The 19,123-nt window shown below is 45.8% G+C and overlaps 2 protein-coding genes across 2 annotated transcripts in view; both read right to left on the bottom strand.

The window, feature by feature from the left end:
• Positions 1-7,877: 7,877 nt before the first annotated feature.
• Positions 7,878-10,448, bottom strand: LOC131560652 (intraflagellar transport protein 70B-like). The gene has a single exon (XM_058809524.1). It carries the CDS (start codon positions 10,446-10,448, stop codon positions 8,448-8,450), a length of 2,001 nt encoding a protein of 666 aa, XP_058665507.1. The 3' UTR covers positions 7,878-8,447.
• Positions 10,449-16,508: 6,060 nt separating this feature from the next.
• PDE11A (phosphodiesterase 11A) overlaps positions 16,509-19,123 on the bottom strand; it is a 103,334-nt gene continuing 100,719 nt past the window's right edge. The window contains exon 20 of the mRNA XM_058809522.1: positions 16,509-16,670. Coding sequence (XP_058665505.1) covers positions 16,509-16,670 — 162 coding nt within the window. The remainder of the gene's footprint in view (positions 16,671-19,123) is intronic.

Genomic DNA, 19,123 nt, shown 5'->3' with positions numbered 1-19,123 from the left:
GTTTTGCTGAACTGCATGGAATTACTGGGGCTTGCACTCGGTGAGTGGGAGCACAGTTTAGCACTCAGTGAGGACCCGGCCTCGTGGAGGTCAGTGGTGTCCCGGCCTTACAGAGCAAACCCCCGGCTCATGCGGGAGCTCTGTAAGGCAGAACAGCAGGGGTGAGGGGCCCCCTGCGGGCTGGACACAAGTGCGCTCTGAGGTGGGAAGTCCTTGCCAGAACCGCATCCCTGTTTGCAGACAACCTTCTGGAGATCAGTTCAGAGCCAGCAACCCCCCTCTAAGGGGTGAGCACACATTCACTAACAGCTAAAATGAAATCTCAATTTTTGTTGCTCTGCTTTGTGCTTCTGGTTGTTTCCAATGTGTTGATTACCAGTCCAGTCACGCTCATTTGCTCCTGCCCCTGGAACCTTTAAGTTCAAATAAAGAAACAGTTATTGGCACGATTACATATTTATTTGTATCAGCCCAGATTAAGACTCCATGTTCTGGGTTCAAACAACAAACAAAATGACAGTGTTAGCAAATGAGATGATGATCTGTTTTGCATCCTCATTCTGGGCTCATTTCCACCAGTTTAATCCAGAATTACTTTAGAAGAATAAAAAATGTGATAGCGCTCTATTGGTACAACAGGACAAACAACCTGGACTCAACCCAGCTTATATTTTCATCAGAAAAAGGAGAACATATCAGGCAGGAAAAATATTTTAGGAAGAGAAATATGTCACAGCCCATTTTTGGTTTACATTTCTGCAGTAATTTTATGGCAGAAATATTAAGCAAATGTTGTCACATAAGTTGCTTTCCTCATCATCTAGAAGCAAGGCTGATTACGTAGGTTAAAACTCAGAATGAAAGCATTGGTTGTTTAGGTTTCTTGTGTAAATATACATCTAATTGAAAAATGGAAATCAGAGAAAATAATTCTGCAAAACACGGTACAGACTTAAATTACAGGAGGTTAATACACATCCTCAGTGTTTTCAATTGCAAAAGATGGGAGGTTTCTATTTAATGTGTCTCCCTAGGGAGGAATTATCTGATCTCTAACATGAGAAAACACCAAAGCCAAGGCAAAGGCCTGCTATTACTCTATCACAGAAAAACATGTTTCTTTGAAATTTCATCAGCTAGAAAATCAGTGAGTCGGGTTTCAGATTTCATAGAGGAATTTTACTGGGGTTTTTTGGCCACAAATGATAAAAATGCTATAAATTCTATCTCAGACTCTGCAAGTGAAAGGTTTAAGAGATTATGTGAGTAAATCATTCATCCCTTCTGAATATCCTGCTGATAAAAGGGATCCCCTGATGTGATATATACTGTCAGGTTTGAATCTGAAGCAGAGAATTTCTTTCAAGTTCCCTTCAGGGAATCTGTACATTTTATGCTGAATATTAGGATCACGTCTCCAGGCATGGAGAGGAAGCTAGAATGAGACCCTAAAGCCATAGAGAAATTATCAGAAAGAGATAAACTGGTTTCCTTTTTTTATTAAATTCTCCTATAACCAGCTTTATAACATAGCAAGTCACAAAAATTTCACAGTACATTACACATGCTCGCTGGCAGGCATTTCACAAGATCAGGGAGGCGTCTCTGTGCGTTCTGCCCTGGATTGAGCACAAAGGCAGAGGGCAGGGCTCCCGCATCTCCCTTCCCAGAGACGCCATCCCGCTCTAAGAGCTTTATATTTTGTTGACTGTTTCACTGCTACCGACTCTTGTTACCAGCTGCTCGTGCCCTCCGAAGCCCTGATACACTCTTGCGCAGGCTGAGGCAGAAAAGGAGGTGGCCCCGGTTATGCCGGGCAGAGCTGTGGCTCCCCGTCTCTAAAGGGAGGGTGATTGTTGCCTTGCACACTTAGCGAGCGCTCAGCAGAGGCGGGCGGGCGCTGCTGCCGCGTGTGAGCGAGCGCTCCCCGCGGTGCCACCGGCACAGCCCGGGCCGCTCCCTGAGGGCAGCTCTGCACCGGACTGAACAAAAACCTGCCTGGAGGTCACTGCGCTGCTTGGGGGCAGGTTCCTCTGCAGTGTGCGGTCCCTGTAAGGTGCTGGAGGGAGCAGGAGGCTGCGGTGGTGCACGGCATTGCCTGCATCCCTGGGCTGAATGCACTGCTACCCAAAATTGCTGTCCTCCTGCTGATGCTGAGAGGCGACACAAGCGCCTCTCTGCTGGGCCGTGCATGTCCTTGCTCCTCCTAAACGCGGGGAAAGGGCAGTAGGGATTTCCTGGAGAGCCGAGGGCAGGCCAGCGCCGGGCCCGAGGGAGCAGGGATATTCTCGGTTGGGACATAGCTTCTCTCGGGCCATGCGACGCAGGGAGCTCTACCGTGGGCTGGGAAGCGCGGGGTTCCGCTCCCCTTTGTGTCGGGAGCGGCCCTGCGCCGCCGGCACGGCCCGTTCCCGCTCCCGGCTCATTCCCGTTCCCATTCCTGTTCCCGTTGCCGGCCCGTTCCGGCCCCCTGCCTATTGCCATTCCCGTTCCCGGCCCGTTCCGGCTCCCGGCCCGTTCCCATTCCCACTCCCGCTGCCGGTCCGCGGGCCCCGGCTCAGCCCGGCGCAGCAGCGCCCTCTGCAGCACGGCGCGGCCCCGCCGCAAGGGTCCCTCGGGCCCGCCGGACCGGGACCCGGTTCCTGGTGCTTCCCGGGGGAATGCTGTGTCTCCGCACCTCCGGCAGCGGCGCGGAGCTGTCGGTGCTGGCTGCACCTTTGCTGCCGGGCCGGCCATCAGAGTGTGGCGCTCGACGCTGTAAAAGCGCCATGTGCCTTGAGCTGCTCAGCAGGGGAAGAGCAAAGGATTTATGTGCACCCTGAATGCCCCGTCCCTTAGCGCTGATGGTGCTTCTCCATCTCCTCCTGCTCCGCGTGGGAGCCGCGGTGATAAATACTATTGACAGAGCAAGAAAATCCGACACGCCGTGTCGAGCTCTCGCGTTCCCGTTTGCCGGCCGTGTGAGCGGCCGTGAATCAGCAAGGGGCACACAAAGAGCTCTGGGAGGCACCAGAGACGTGCAGCTCAGAAAAATCCGAGCTGTGCTAATTTTAATTTGGAAAACGGCTGTTAGTAAACAGTTCAACCCAACAGGATCTGAGTGTTAGCCAACTCCCTCTGCCCTCTCCCACGGGAAAGAGGGCTATAAAATAAAACCGACTCATAAAAAGCTGTTCGTCAACGTGTTCCCTGCTCGTGACACAGGCTGGAAAGGGTCCTAGGGGCAGAGTTGGGGGAGAGGAGAAGGTAAGCAGCAAGAAAGGCTGAAATTCAGGGAAGCAGATGACTGTGCACAGCAGAGGACAGAAAAGCCATGAGAGGCTCAGACCGTTCAGAGCCAGTGCACACATTCATCACAGGAAGTTCAAAAGTTTGTGATGCTGAGTGATGATTCCCATGTTCCAGAGAAAAGGTGGCGATTGTGTTTTCGATTTCCCTTTGAGCCGTTCCTGGCAGGGTGGCCGTGGGCACACGCGTGTCCCGGGGCTGGGGCTGCGCTGCGGGGCTGATGCTGTGCGAGCCTCCTGCAGCGCTCAGCCCTGCGCTCAGAGCCGCGGCTGCGCCTGGCCAGCTCCAGGTGAAGGATCACAATCCCCTGCCAGCTTCTGCTCCTCCTGGTGCAGCAGTGATGTTTGCTTAATGTGCAGCAGCTGCGCCACGGGAAACATGGGCTTAGCTGCTTTCTAAGCAGCATTTTAAGTGGGTAGAAACAAGGGGTTTTGTCATTGAATAAGACTGGGGTTGCAGCATTCCAGTACTTTCCAGAAGCTGCGCTTGGATGGCTTTAAATAGTATGTGAAAATGAGTATTTTTAAGGTGCCAATTTAAGATTCATTGAAGTAAATTTGAACTTTTAATTGATTTTCCTGGCCTGCAGTTCGGACTATAAACTACAATGAATTTTTGAAGATCTTCAAAAATAGAAATAATCTAGACTGTTTGGTTTGATTTGGCAAGGCCTGCTCTAAGGCTTTATTAGTTTAAATTCAGGCAAGATCTAGGAAAATTATGCTCATCCAAAGGTTCTTAGGGAAATAAGTCCAAATGTCTCGATTTCTCTACTTAATGGAAAAGTATCAGCCAAAAAAAGAAATGCTTTGCTGAAAATAGAGCCTGAAAAGTTTGTCAGTAGTTAAAGCCTCTTTTACTTCATTTAGAAACTGTTTCTTTGTTTAGAATAGGTCTTCCAAATGAGATGCAAAAACACTTCCTTCAAAAACATAAAGAAGATGCACATTGTCCTGGCCATACCTACTCCTTAAGAAGACAGCAGGGTTTAGCAGAGTCCCAAAATATAGAGGTATTTAATTTACTGAATGGTTAAAGAGAAATAAAGGAAGAGAAGCCTGAGGGAGAGGAAGGGATGGATCTTTCAGTCCACACAGCCACATTATCACATCAGTGTTCCAAATCTGAACTTTTCAGGGTTAGACTCTTCCGCCTTTGCTGGAATCTAAAGCCAATATGGATTTGTAGAAATTTTGAACTCAGGTTTCTAAAATAGGATGTCGTCAGTAATATATTGTGGAATGGGCTGTCAAAACCAGCTTTTATTCTTGTATGTAACTTCACCATTTTTAGAGAAATAACATTCCTTGTTCCGCTAAAAGGAGCTTGCTTACCCAGTAGAAGTATGCACAACTTTCCCAAGGTCATCATGTTCCTCCCAGCACTGCATAGGAAGACTCTGCTGTCTTACCTTTTATCTCTGTCTTACCATAAAGTCACCCACCCCTTGATTACAGAAATTTTGGATCAGCTCTGACTGTGGAGCTGATCACAAGGGTCCCTAGCATTCACTACCTGTGTTGTGCTGATGGCATCAGCAGACATTTGATGGAGATTTGAGCACCAAGGGGCATGAAGTAACCTGTATCTCAGGCCCTCTGTGCCTCTCCTGCTCCTGCCAGTGCACGTGGGCTGCTGTCAGAACGTTGGTCTGAGGCCTCTGTTTGTGCACTGTGTGCTGTGATTACTGCAAAGGTAATTGTACAAAACGATGTGTCCACTGCAGTACAGCACAGTTTGTCACCTGCAACACGGGTGTCAAGCCCTGGCAAGTCTTGAGGACAAGGACATTTCACAAGATGACCTGTAAGGACACAGTGCAAAAGAGGCTATTAGTGCAAATAGAATCCTGGTATGGTGGTGATGTACATGGGAGGCATCTTGTGCTGCTTACCTTTCAGACACTGATGCTGCAACAGAGGGCTTCTTTCCCCTTGCTCCCAATAATTAAAAAGAAACCCAAACCAACAGAGGCTCTTACTTAGGAATCTGAGCTTATCTGCAGCTGTTTGCCCATTGCAGGCCCTGTAAATATGGTCAGATGTTTCTGGGTAGTGTTTTTGATAGTTTTTTGGAACAAAAGGACTCTGCTGGCTTTAAGGCATTAATTTAGGCAGATTTTACTATATGTATAGGGAGCATAAACTGTTACTTGCTGTATTCCTTCCTCTGTAAATAAAAATGTATATGCTTTCCTTTAAAAATGTATTTTGTGTGTAAGTCACATAGTGATAACATTAAATGTGGTATAAAGATGGTAATAAAAGCGGTTGTAACATTTATATATTTTTCATGACCAAAGTGCTCTGCAGTGGGAGATGCTATAAACATGTGCTTGCCACTGGAGGAAGCAACAGTCCTACACTGCAAAGATGTCAGCCATACGAGCACAGGCCCCAGTTCTTCTGGGCACAGAGCATGTGGGCAGGCAGCTCTCCAGGACAAAACGAGGGTGAGGTGTCTGTCCCAGCATGTCACTGCCATGGGAAGGTTGGGTGCTGCTGCTGAGGAAGAGGCCACAGGGTGGCAAATGCTGCTGGAATGCTGAGGAGACTCCATGCAGAGGCATCTCTCCATGCAGCAGAGGAGGAAGTGCCTGTCCCAGGCCTCCTCCTCCTGTTGTACCTCAGCTCTGTCATTTCTCCCTCTTCTTTCTGCAGCAGAGGCCACTTTGAGGTCCTTGTGTTCAGCATCACCCAATCCGCTCAGAAGCCCTGTCTTGTCTGTGGGCACAGCATACTCCCTGAAGAAAAGCACATAAAAACAGCAGGAAAAGGGGAGAACAGGAAAAATGCTGCTCTTGGCACTGTTGTGATGTAAGAGGATGAAGCAAATTCCAGGCATGCCGACTGCCCTCTAGCCGTATCTTCTGAAACAGCCACGGCTTACAGAACTCCACAGCCTTTTTTGGGGACGTTTCCATTGGGAGCGTGGCTCATGTCCCTGGCCAGCCTGCGGGGCGGTGCCTTGGCTGCAGCGGGCAGCGTGTGCCAGAGCCGGTGCCACAGCTGCCCATTCGCAGTGCAGCCTGTGGGCACGGGAGGCAAGCAAGCGATGAGGCACTTGGGGCTGCAAAGCCTGGCACCAGTGCCCTCATGAAAGCCACACTCTGGCTGGATGGGAAACCAAGAGCATATCAGTGTCTGAACTGCTCTCCATTAGAGGGCATTCAGCATTTGCAGGGGCACGAATCTGCAAAGTGAATTTTTTTTAAATGTCCAGTGACTTTTACAGAAAACACACAATGAATATTAAAGAAAGGGCATTGCCTATTAGTGCACTTCAGACACTGTTATGTGGTGTGACTTTTAAAAAACTTTTTTTTTAAAGGTCATGCTGTTTATGCTGCATAATATATAATACAATTGCACAGTAAATTAGAGACATGCTTTACAGCCTGCTGCTGTGCTTCATGGAGGTGAACAAAATTTGAAATCACAGGTCTCCTCCCCATGGGGAAACAGTTGTGGGAAATATTTAATATCACAGTAATCAGGGCTTAATGGCCTAGTGATGAGCTATGGAGGCCTCTCTAGGACACCTTGCTGCATCTCCTGCCTGCTCTCTAGTCTCTCTAGAACATTTTTCCATTCTTAACACTGTTAAATTTTATTTTAATTTACTGCTCAGCCCTGACAGGTTTCTCCCCCAGCAGACAAGAGTTGACTTTCTCTGTGTTGAAGTGGCTGTAGAACTGTGCAGTTCCTATATACATTAAATCTCTGGAAGGATTAATTATTCTATTCCTTTATAATAGCTTCAAAACTTCAAAAATGCTGTTCTCTTTCTTCTCAGGTAAACCGGGGCATAGAAACTGGATTCTAAGGGACATGCAGACTGATTGAAATACCCCCTCAGGACAGCTCTTCAGGGAGCCAGTATCAAAGGTAAGCAAGTGAGTTAAAGCCAAAGATTTTTGATCCTTATTTTAAAAACTTCAACTCACACATTGCTTCAAAGGGCAGAATACACAAAAAGGAGAGCAGCCATGGAGGAGAGAACCAGACTGCATAAAAGCACTGGAAAGCATTTTGGTCACACTTCAGTGTTGAACACATATGTTTGAAAAGGGATGGGAAGACTGTTGAGAAAATACACTGACTGATGCCAGGGTGAAGGAAATGCCAAGTAAAGGAATTAAGCAAATAAACAGGGTTTTGGAGAAGTGTTGAGAGGTGCAGGAAGAGTGTAACACAAGAAGGAAAGAGAAGCAGATTTCTTCCACCCAAGGGTACAGGTTGTAAGCCTTGCATGAAATGGAAGTTACAATGGGTTTTTCTTAAAGAATATAATTTCACATTCACAGGTCTCTTACCAGAGACTGTTTTAAGAACAGTATTTGGATTGGAGGGGCTGCACACAGAGGACTGAATTACTAAGTAAGCCCTTGCTACTGAACAGGTTTTCAGGGCAACAGCTGCCACCCAGATGGTGTGGGCACTGGGACTCTGAGGGCAGCACTGAGCAGTGTCTCTCAAGCCAGTTGTCATAACAAATTTTATTTCAAAGGCAGATCTACACTGAGGTATCATCCTAATAGAGCCTTCTTGGAAGGCTTCATTCCTGGTCCCTGTATTAGTTATAGAATTTGCGAGAACACTCATGCATTATTAATGAGTCAGCAAAAGGAAATGTTTATGTTTGTAGAACTGATTTTTTAATATAAAGCCATTTCTTGTGTTTAAATAGACTATTGACATGATCTGCAACATATCAAAAATACCTTACAAAAAGCAGAAGAAAGAAATGTTTCACACATAGACACAAATTAGAGAATTAAAACAACAGCTTCTTCAAATTCTATCCTAGAAGAGACAGATAACAAGTTTGTTCAAATGTCAACCAATGAAAAGAAACCTGCTCTAATTTTAAGAAGGATAAAATATTAAGAAGGCTAGAGTATCTTATGGGTGAAAACTCTATGGTATTTCTATAATGACATTCTTGGTCAACACATCTGAAGTTGTATTTAACGTGACTGGTTACTGAGAATGCTCCTAGTTGTCTGGTACAGCTTAATTTCATGAAAATATTCTATTTTCTACTGAACATTGTTAAAATACAGCAAAAAATCCTTAGGGATTTTTGTGAGGGTTAGCCTTACCTCACAAGCACAAGAAAAGAACAAAGTTCTCATTTCTGCTGTATGATAACAACATTTACTCAGCCCACCCAGTGATCTTATACATCAGTGCCCTCAAAAGCCTGGCTTCATAGGTGACTGTGTTTTTCCCATTGTGCATCCCACTCTCTTCCAGAGGTTGCTCAATGACAGCTGGGATGTTTCTTCCATACTGTTCACACTGCTTCAGAAACTGCAGGCACTCCTGGATGGCGCTGTCCCGCAGCATGATCATGTGCTTGGACATGTTCTCCAGCAAGGACAGGAAACACCGCTTAGCGTAGTACCACGTGTCCGTGCTCAGCTTTTTGTTATAGGGCTCCAGGCTTTTAATGATCCTTGAAATACCAAAGTCATAGTTTCCCTTCACACAGTACAGGGTACCAATGACTAGATTGACAATGCAAAGATGGTAGGTGTTTTTATCAGGGTATTCATAAGACAGCTGCTCTTCTGCCTTCTCAATCTTCCTCATTAGTTCCTCTGCATCCTCATTCTGGCTTGTCAGGATGTAGGAGACGCAGAGGTTTGCTAACACAATGGCACTGACATCGAGAATGTTGTCGTAGTGCTTTTTAACTATTGGCTCATAGAAGCTGATAGCCTCTTTATACTTGTTCTCCTGCATGAAGAGCACGTGAGCCACATTGAGCTTCCACACCTCGTGTTCCTTGCAGAACTCCACTGATTTGTGGAAGATCTTTTCTACCATTGTGTAGTTCTTCATGTCCCAGTAAATCTTTGCCTGGGCCATCAAGACAGGTATATATTTATCCAGAATCTCATCATATTCATTAATTGCCTTTTTTAGAGCTTCATCATCCCAATTTTGCCTAGCTTCTTGTACCTGTTTTGTGAGTTTTCTCAGCTGTTCAGTCATTGTTCCTGCTGAGTCATCTAGCTTGTGGAAAGCCTCCTCAGGGGCAGTTTGACAAGTAATAATGGCATCCAAGAAGTTGTACAGATAAGGTGTGAGCAGTTTGTATGTCAGATGGGCATTCTCTGCCAGCACATCAGCTGCCAGGTCATAGTATTGATGCTTGCAATAGAGAAGCAGCAAGTTACCAAAAGTTTCTGGCGGACAAGGGTTCTGCAGGAGAAGAAACTGCAACTTCCCAAACCCATCAGTGGGCTGGCTGTCCATGTTCATGAGTGCCTGGTTGTGCAGCGTGACGGGATCCAGCTCCTCCTCGGCCCTCGGTGGCATATCCGTGAGTGCCTCCTGCGCCGCCCGCACGTTGCGCAGCTGGTACTCGATGGCCGCCTTGAGGTTGAAGGCCTCCACCAGGGCCGTGCGGTGCAGGAGCAGCGTGTTGCCCACGCTGCGCACGTCGATGCCCTCGGTGGTCATGCCCACGTTGAGCTCCGGGTGCTGGTGGATGCCGCGCTTGATGATGTCGGATATGTACTTGAGGGCAGCGTGGTACTGCTTGGCCGCGTAGGAGCACAGCGCCATGTTGTAGGACAGCTCCGGGCAGTAGCCCAGCACTTGCATGGCGCTGGCAAACTTGCCGCTGGCCTCTTCGTGCCGGCCCTGCCGGTACAGCAGGCAGCCCAGGTTGACCTCGGCATCGGCCCGTTCCGACGGGTCCTCGGCCGCTCCGGAGCCGCCATCAGCAGCGGCGGCGAGCTCCTCCTCCACCAGGCTCTGTGCCGCCGGGAGGTCGCCCTGGGCGTAGTGGACGGCGGCCTGGAGGCGCAGGGCCCGGCGGTGGAAGGCGGGCACGTCCAGCAGCGGGCTGGCGACGCGCAGGGCCTCGGCGAACAGCCCGGCCTTGTAGAGGGCCTGCGCGTGGCACAGGCGGTACGGGAGCAGCTGCGGGTGCAGCGCCACCAGCTGCTCGTAGCACTCGGCCGCCGCCGCGAACTCCTGCAGCTGGTAGTGGCAGTAGCCCAGCAGCGAGAGGCAGCCCCGGGAGCGGCTGCTCTTCTGCAGCCCGCGGTTCAGCAGCGACACCGCCTCCGCGAAGCGCCCGCTGGCGATGAGCCCGTACACCACGGCGGTGTGCTGCCCCTCGGGCACCGGCGCGGCCTCCATGGCCGGCCCCAGCGCTGCCTCGGCGGCGGCGGAAGCGGCGCCATCGCTGCCATGGCAACGGCGCCGCCGGGGCGGAAGTGCTCCCGTGCAGGCGGGCGGGCGCTGCCCCGGAAGCGGCGGCGCGGGCGGTGCCGAGTGGCGGCGATCGCCCTGCCCGGGCCTGACCGGCCGCCCTGCCGCCACTGGGAGCTGGTGCCGGCAGCGGAGCCGCGTCCGCTGCCTCTGCCCGCCCTCCTCTGCTCCCCTCCATGCGCCCCTGCCCGAGCGCTGGCACCGCGTGTTCAGTGCCGGTTCCGAACTGCCGCAAAGAGCTGGGGCCTCCTGAAGTCGCTGCCTGCGCCAGAATGTTTCCCTCATTTCGGCATCTCGTGCAGCCGGGAGTAATAAAGAGTAAAAAGCTCCTGCATTTCTAAACGCTGTGTAATAGTTTAGAATAGTAAGTGGTGTAAAAGCACGCTCTAAGCTAAACACATAGCCCAGGGCAGGAGCCATTTAACCTCTGTCTTGGGCTTTGCCCACATGAAACATCCCCTTTAGAGCCCTTTAAGATCCAAAGTTGGTTAAGGCTGGTAGGTGGCAGCAAGTATGTCTGTACCTTGGCACAATCCGACAGCTTTCCTGCAACTTTCAAAACTAGAAAAAATTACTTCTAACTTTTCTTATTCAACAATGTAATTTTGGCAGGACTTCTTTCCCCCCATGTTATTTCTACTGACCAGGGATACTCTAGAGCAGAGACTATATAATCTGTGTAATTTCTGTGCATGTGAATAGCTCCCTTAGGGTCACTGGGCAGATCTGGTGGTCATTCCAGACTAATGCCAAGCATATCCAGGGAAGGAGTTTGGTTTGCCCCCAGGAATGAGTGCTGCAAGGCTGTGTGTAAAAAATCATATCTGGGCCACTCAGTCTCACATGTCTTCAGGATCTTCTATTTGTGTGATTCAGTGATCAACAGATACAGCTCTGGTTGATACCAACAAGTTTCAAAGAAAAATAATAATAATAATAATAAAAGAAAATCATACTAAGCTGTTAAAATTATTTATCTTTTTAAAGCCTTAGTAAACCCAAGCTGCTAATTTCAAAAGCATGCTTTGAAAGCTGAACCAGTATAGTTTGATCTACTTAGCAAAACAGTAACAGTTTTAAGATTAGGAAAAAAAAAGGAAACGGATGCAGAAATCTTTTAAGTTACACATTTTGCAAGTATCTGGGATTCACTTGCCTTAGAACAGACACATGGTATTTCTGTGCACGTCAGCTGTCTCCCACAGGCTTATTCCCCAGAAAACTGTAGAATGTAATGGCCTACATGCTTAAGAATTCATAATTAAATACAAAGTAATCCAAGAAAGAAAAGGTAACAAGCAATATACAGGATGTATTCCAACAGTGGTACATTCCAGCGACCAGCAACGGGAATCTCTGGGGCATCTCATACATCCCACTTCATTGCTATGTTAGAAACCATTCCCATGATTTTACTCTTTGAAAACTCTTCCTTTGAAACAGCCATTAAAAAAAACTTCTTGTTCTCTATTTCTTGCCCATAACACTCTAGGCATTGAAGCACCTGTTAGTATGTTTTATGTATCTTTGAAATAAACCTGTTTTAAACTTTCACACAATGCACAAATGACTTATCAGGAGCTAAAACTGGTTTGATTTTATAAAGGGAAAATAAGTATTTGGCCTGTAGACTGAAACACTCCTGTTTTTCCATGAGAATGAATTAATCTAAACATTACAAATCACATTAGGCACTGCTGGTTGCAGTTTTCAAAAACAATTTGTGAGTACTAGTATTGGCTTTGCTGGTAACTACAGGCACATTATGAGATTGCAGTGCTCTCTAAGAAGCTGCAATTAGCAAAGTCACCAGACCAGAGAAATGCAGCTGCTGTACCAAGGACACCATCTGAAGAGATACCTGAGCTAGAAACATACTTGGGTACACTGTGGTTACAAAACACACAATGTCCTTTTGGCAAGACCCCTGGCCCTGCATATCCTAAGGGCTGGCTGAGACAGAGCTGTGTGGGGAGTTCTGTGCCTGCCTGCCACATGAGGCAGCCACTTTAAACCCCAGTGAGTGACTGCTGCTGACCTTGTGCAGCTCGGCTTCGGAGCAGGAGCAAAACCACGTCCTGACAAGCAGAGTCTGCATCTCCATCACATTGTGAAGCTGTTCTGATTTGTCTGTAGGTCCAGGCTGGAAGGGAATTGGCTGGTTGCACCACTCAACTTATGGCCAAAGACACCTTTTGGACATCTTGTTCTTGGGAGGTTCTTCTGTATGAACCACTGGGGAGCCTCTACCCCAGGTGCTCCTTGCCTCAAAGAGTGTTCAGTTTTCTGGTGGGGTCACATTGTCGTGTTGCAGGGGAGCACTTTAGTCCAAGGGAGTGCACATACAAGACCTGAGCTCTTCCACCAAAGCCTGTCTGGCCCATGCCCCCCTCAGGAGTGAAGCCAAAACTGGGGCTGTGCCCAGTGGGCATCCTTGTCTCCTTGCTGAGCACATGAAAGGCTTTGGCAGAAGGGCAGGAGACAAGCCCACCCTTGTTACTGACCACCAGCTGGTGGGGCAGATGCACCTGCAGTTCAGAAGCCTGCTCAAAATCAAGCAGGATTTGATTGTCTAGTTCATTCCTGATTAGCTTTTGCAATGGTAGAACATTTATGGTAGGTTTTTTTAAATGATTGTTTTACTTGGGTTTCATTTTTTTGTGAGGAAAGGGTGATTTTGGTAAGTAGTTTCACAGGCGGGAATCCTAAGCAAAATTACCATTTGGCCTGAACTGCCTTTGAGGATGGGGATGAAGATCTGAGCATTTTCTGGTGACAAAACCAAGGCTGCTGCCTGGCTCTTGTGAGACTTTAAGGCCTGAAGTTCATGGGCCTAGAAACCTGACTGAATTCAGGCAGCAGTTGGGAGGAGTCAGCGGGGCACCTAGAAAAAAGGGCATTGCCACAACCAACCTTAAGCACCTCTGGGTGTTCTCTGGACAATCCATGTGCCCATCACATTTCAGCACTGAAACTGTAAATGCTAGAGGCCTCATTCATGGCTGGATTTCCACTTACAGCTGGGACAAAGAAATGGTGATTTTTCTTTTGCTGATGTGCTGGGCATCTCAAGGGAAAGGCCAAGCAGCCCTGTCCTGGCTAACAGCTATGTTCTCCACAAGCTCTCTTGGTTTGTCCTTGCCTCTTGTGGACCCGTGTTTTATGTGCATTCACAGAATTAGGCTGATTTCAATGTTTTGGGTTTTTTTTTAAATCTCTCCTTGTTCAGCAGGCAGGGAAGCAAGTAAAAGAGAATGAGATTAAATAACCTACACAATCGTGTCTCTTGTGCATATTTCAGAGAGTTTGGCAGAACTGACTGAAATACTGGGAAAGTATTTCCCTATCAGAAATAATAAAAAGCAGATACAATTTCTGATCATCAAGTTTATAAGCAGTAGCTAAAAAATGTTTCCACCAATCTTAAAATATAATAGACTTGAAATATGTTTCTTTAATATACTACATGCTTCAACAAAGAATCATCTTTTTCTCACTTTTTTTTTTTGTTTTTTTTTTGCTGTTTCCTAAGCTAAGTCTTAAAAAAAGGAGATAAGGTGTTTGTTTGTTTAGTTGGTTGGTTTTTTTAAGATTGAGCTAGATGACTTTCAGAGACTGAATGCTGTTCTGAGATGCACTGCTGGGCCACCCAGTTTCAGTAGGGTTGCTTCATTTTTCCTGAGAACAATCTGATAAGATCAAGTCGTGTGCTCTCATTTTCTTCCTTGTGATGGAGGAACAGAACCATAACATTAGTCAGCAGTTTCTGAATTTTGACCCACAATGGCAAAGATACCAAAAGACAGGAGAAATAGATGGAGGCAATTACAAACAGTCACTTGATTGATGGTTGACATTGTTAGGGCTTCAGCTGTGTGTCAGGCTGCGGTGCTGCGAGTCCCCATCCCTGGCAGTGGGTGTTGCCATGGGCAACAGTGCACTGAAGCCAATAAAAGGAGAGGAAATGAGGGGAGACTCAACCTTCGGGGAGGCCATAGGGTATGCATTATAAATTAAGTTACACTTAGCAGTATGCCATATCAAAATTTAGGAAAGCTGTGTGTACCTGCCAGCAGTTCTGTTGGTTCCTAGTAGCTGTTTTTCCCATAAAGTACATGTTGCAGGTTTGTATGGCTTGCTGCTTACTAAACTGCTCTGGCTTTATTCAGAGAAGAAAGAAGTGGTAAAAGAACACAGAAACAGTTCCATTTGGTGTGTGCACTCACTGCTGTGCAGTTTGCATTTCTGCTCTTTCCCTACTTCCTTCTGCTAGACAGTGATGTGGTTCAGTTGTGCCCTAACAGATTGGTTCACAATGCTACTGAATTTCTAGCTATTGTCCTACACACCATTAGAAGCACAGAGCATTTTTAGTTCGTTGTGTTTCTTTTAAAGAAGGGATCCGCAGATTTGTTGTTTCTGTTTGATGTAGTCAGCTTTTCTAAGGCTCTAACAACTCAGTTTCCTTAGAAAGGAGAAAAGCTCTTTTAGCATCTGGTCAGCTGGGCCAGGTTCTGATTTCCATTAAGCTGCTGCCAGTTCAAGATAATTCCACTTAAGTAAATGGAGTTTGGCACAGGTGTAAAACTAAGCTGAATTCAGCTTTAATTTCTGCTGCCAGACAACCCTATATTTAGAATCCCATTTTTCATGAAGTACAAAGGCTTTTTTTTCGCACTATGAATGGGCACTCATAAGCACTGCAACATGACTCCTCTTGTGCCTGGTCATGCAGCAGAGAAAACACCCTCAAATCACAGATCACAGGTTTGCTGCATTAGTGATCTTGGCACTAATGGAAGGAGACCAACTTTCAGGTAATACTAGAGTCATCACAGAGAGACGTTTGGTTTTGTGACCTATCATATTTGATTAGATTTTTAGGGACACCTTTACCACGGGTGTCAACATGTGGTTGTGCTTGACTAGTGCTGTGCTAGCTGTAGTTATAGCATTTGAAATTGTACTGAAAGAGCTGCAAGAGAGGGGTGGTCCAGTGTGATGATATTCTACATCTCCACCATTTCAAAATACTAATTTCTACTGGAAATTATACTAGAACGGCTTATCCATGTTCTGCTTTTCAATGTAATATAAACCTGAAGCACAAAGCAACAGATTTCCTTTTTTATTTTTATTCTATTAAAAAAAAAAAAAAAAACATTAATCTTTTCCTTAGGCAACACTATAATAATAAAAAAAAAAAGAATGTGTTATAAGAGCATTTTTGAAAAGAAAAAAAACCAACCCACTCTAAAATTACCATGCAATATTTTGCCTTTATGCAAACTTCTCTTGCTGAAAAATTTGCTGCAGTGTTAATATGAATTTCTCAGGGAAGAAGGGACAGCTCGGTGTTTTTAAAGATAATAAAGTTTGTTTTTAAATGTAGCAAAGGTAGGCAATTCTAAAGGCCCTGATCAATCACTAAGAAGCTTTGTTGTAAAAAAATACTTCTTCAGAATACAAAGCAGGCTTTTCAGAACATTCAGGCATAAAAGAGGAGGGAGAGTAAGAGAGGAGCATCACAAAAGCAGGCATAATTGATTCATAACATGTACTGAAGAGATGCAAAACAACAATGTAATTACACACTATTCTGTTTTCTGCAGCTCCTTGCATATGAATTGGCCAGCTTGCATCCCAGTCCTGGCTCTGTATTATTAATTTTATTAAGCTGTGAGTTCTTATATTTCAGTCTGTTGTCAGCTTTACAGATTTTTACAGCAGCAGTTGAAATGTAGCGGAGCTGAGTGAACGCTTCTTCTGTTTGGTGTTGCGTGTCGCTCCAGACACCAGCGCAATCCCACTGCAGGCTTCCGTTCAGTCCCACTAATCCTTCCAGGAAAAGCAAACTGTGCTGCCATCAAGATAATATCCCATCAATTAGGCATGTCTGGGAAAGCATTTCTTAAAAAATGGTGGGTCTAAGCATATGAAAACCTTTCAGACAGCTCTTATTGTAAAGTGACACTGATATTTGCAGGCTTAGTTTATGTCTTTGAGGGACGTGGTGAAGCTAGAAGAAAAGGAGGACAAGGATGCTGCCTGAGAAGGAAGTCTTTTCTGGTGCAGCTCCTCCCATTTACCTCTATTTACTGCCACGGAGTCCAGCATAGGCTTCAGTTTCACATTCAGCTTCACTAGACACTGGAAGAAGATTAAAAAGAGGATGAGAGAAAAAATACAGTATATCCATGGCATAGCAGGGGAAAAAAAAAGAGTTTAATCTGCACTACACCCCTATTCTCCTCACTCCCATCTGTAAATACCTGTGGGGGTAAATTTATTGTCCCCATTTAGTTCTCTTTAACTATCTGACTTGTTTTACATAAGTCTTTAATCCACAAAAGTGTAGAAAAAGGCACAAAAGATGGCAGAGATGCAGCTCAACTACTTTAGCTTTCTTGCAATCCTTAAAGATAGTCCTTTTGAGGGATCCCCAAGTGCCTGAGGCTGCCAGCTATGGCATCTATGAGCAGGAAGGTCCACTGGCTGGATGACAAGCTGGACAAAGCTGAAATAATCTTCCTAGTGCTCGATTCTTTTTTCCTATAGATGACTAAACCACAACAGTACTGTGCTTTCCCAAGCTGGCAGAAAAACAATTACTGTGTGCTCAAATTAAAGAAATATGAATGAGTTTTCTTTGAGGTTGCACTGAAATCACCTCTTCTCTACATATCCAGTCCAAAGGTCACAGAGGCCAGTAAGAATCTTTAATCTGGTTTCATCTGGCTTTGAATATATCCCCAAATTATGGAATTCCTGCACACTTTTGCTACAGTTTATTTTACCTTCCCCTTTAATATCACCTGCTTATGTTCAAAGACCACAAGTACTTCACTTGGTTTTGTATCTATATTAAAGAGAGACAGAAATTAACAGCAGTACTGGATGTCAGGAATGGGTTAACCACTTGCCTCCCAAGTGGTCAGGTAATGTGTCCTCTCAGGACAGAGAGTGTTCTTTTGGAGCTTTTCTGGTTAGCAAGCAGTGGCTTTTGCTGAGAGCTGGGCAGCATGCTTTCTCCTATAGCATGGAAACTATGTATTTGTCATTGGAAAGAAAGGATTGGTGCCAGATTAAAAACCAAAAAGGACAAAGAAAATAGAAAAAGTTGCTCTTCTAGAAGTGCAAAAAATGATAAGAAAATGAAAAGAAAAGGGGAGCAGGTACCTTTGCAGTTGATCGGGTTTTGCTTTAAATAGCAGGGTTAACAGGAGCTGCTTTAAATGGTCCCCAGAGCCCAGACAACACTAAAGAACTGGATTTTTTTATAGCTGGCTTGCAAGCCATGGGAGCTTGGCTTGAAGCAAGTCTTGGTAGATTTTAAATTGAGCTATTATATGATAATTAAGGGTTAATGGCCTGATTTTAAGACGTGCTGAAAACTTGCAATTTCAGTTGACTTCGGAAGGAAATATGAATGCTCAGCACTTACGAAAAATCACATCATGAGGAAGAAGCTGGAACTTGAATCAAATCCACTTCAAAATTATTTCCGTAGAATATGGCCCAGATTGGGCAGATCATTTTGCAGTCTTGGGCCTGGGGTAAGAGGCAGGGTTCACTGCAGCCTCTGCCCCCTACAGCATTGCTTGCTGCTGATGGTCATTCATTTTATAAAATAGATAAGGATTTTCAACTTTCCCATTTCCATGCCTCACAACTCTGCATTTGTATATGTTTATTTCCGACTGTTGTATATTCCTTAAATCTGATTTGGCAGAGTCTAAAACAGAGGGACAGTAATGTATTATAAACAGCTGAGAGTATCTGAAAAGCTCACTGCCATTACCATTAGCACCTGCATTACCACTGCCAGCTCAGTGTCTAGAGAAAGCACGTGATACTCAGCCCTTGACAGCAACATATCAGACAGATCCTTTCTGTGCACAACCAGTACCTTCAAAAAGTTTTTGTGAAGTCTTTTTCCAATATACACCTTTAATTAAAAAAAAATCAAATCAATTAATAATAAGAAATACATATAAGCAAGCAGCCTGCTGGTTAAATCAGTCTTTAAAAACTGGTATGCCTCAAACCTCTGTAAGCCCAAAGATGTTCTGCACAAAACAGCAGTACAGGCTGTTCCTGTATGTGTATGTGTGTATATATATATATATATATATATATATATGTATGTATGTATATGTATATGTATACACATATATACTATATTTTCTCTCTCTCTCTCTCTCCATATATAGTATATATACTATATACACTATATATATGCACTATACCCAGGAACCTATAGCAGCTACAGGCAGCATAGAGAAGATGGAGCTCACTGGGACTGCAGACTCTGTGTCAGTGTGGCTGTGCAGCTCTCGACTATGTCTCTGTCCTTTCTGTAACCTTGCTTTTTTGCCAAGGCTGACCACAAGACTGTGATGTTTTCCAGCCTAGTTCCAGGGAGCAATTGCAGAGGTCTGGGCACGACCTCCTGCTGTGCCTGTCCCTCCAGGCACTGGCATCTGCCGTGGCTTATGGCAGGAGACAGCCCTGTCACGGACTGTGCCAGGATGGCTGCGAGTGCTCAAGGTGCTCACAGCAATTAGCTTTGCATTGACTGCAGCAGGGACCAGGAGCCCAAG

Source organism: Ammospiza caudacuta, chromosome 8 (assembly GCF_027887145.1).
Source record: "Ammospiza caudacuta isolate bAmmCau1 chromosome 8, bAmmCau1.pri, whole genome shotgun sequence".
Classification (NCBI taxonomy): domain Eukaryota; kingdom Metazoa; phylum Chordata; class Aves; order Passeriformes; family Passerellidae; genus Ammospiza; species Ammospiza caudacuta.
This window is presented reverse-complemented; position numbering and strand designations above follow the sequence as displayed.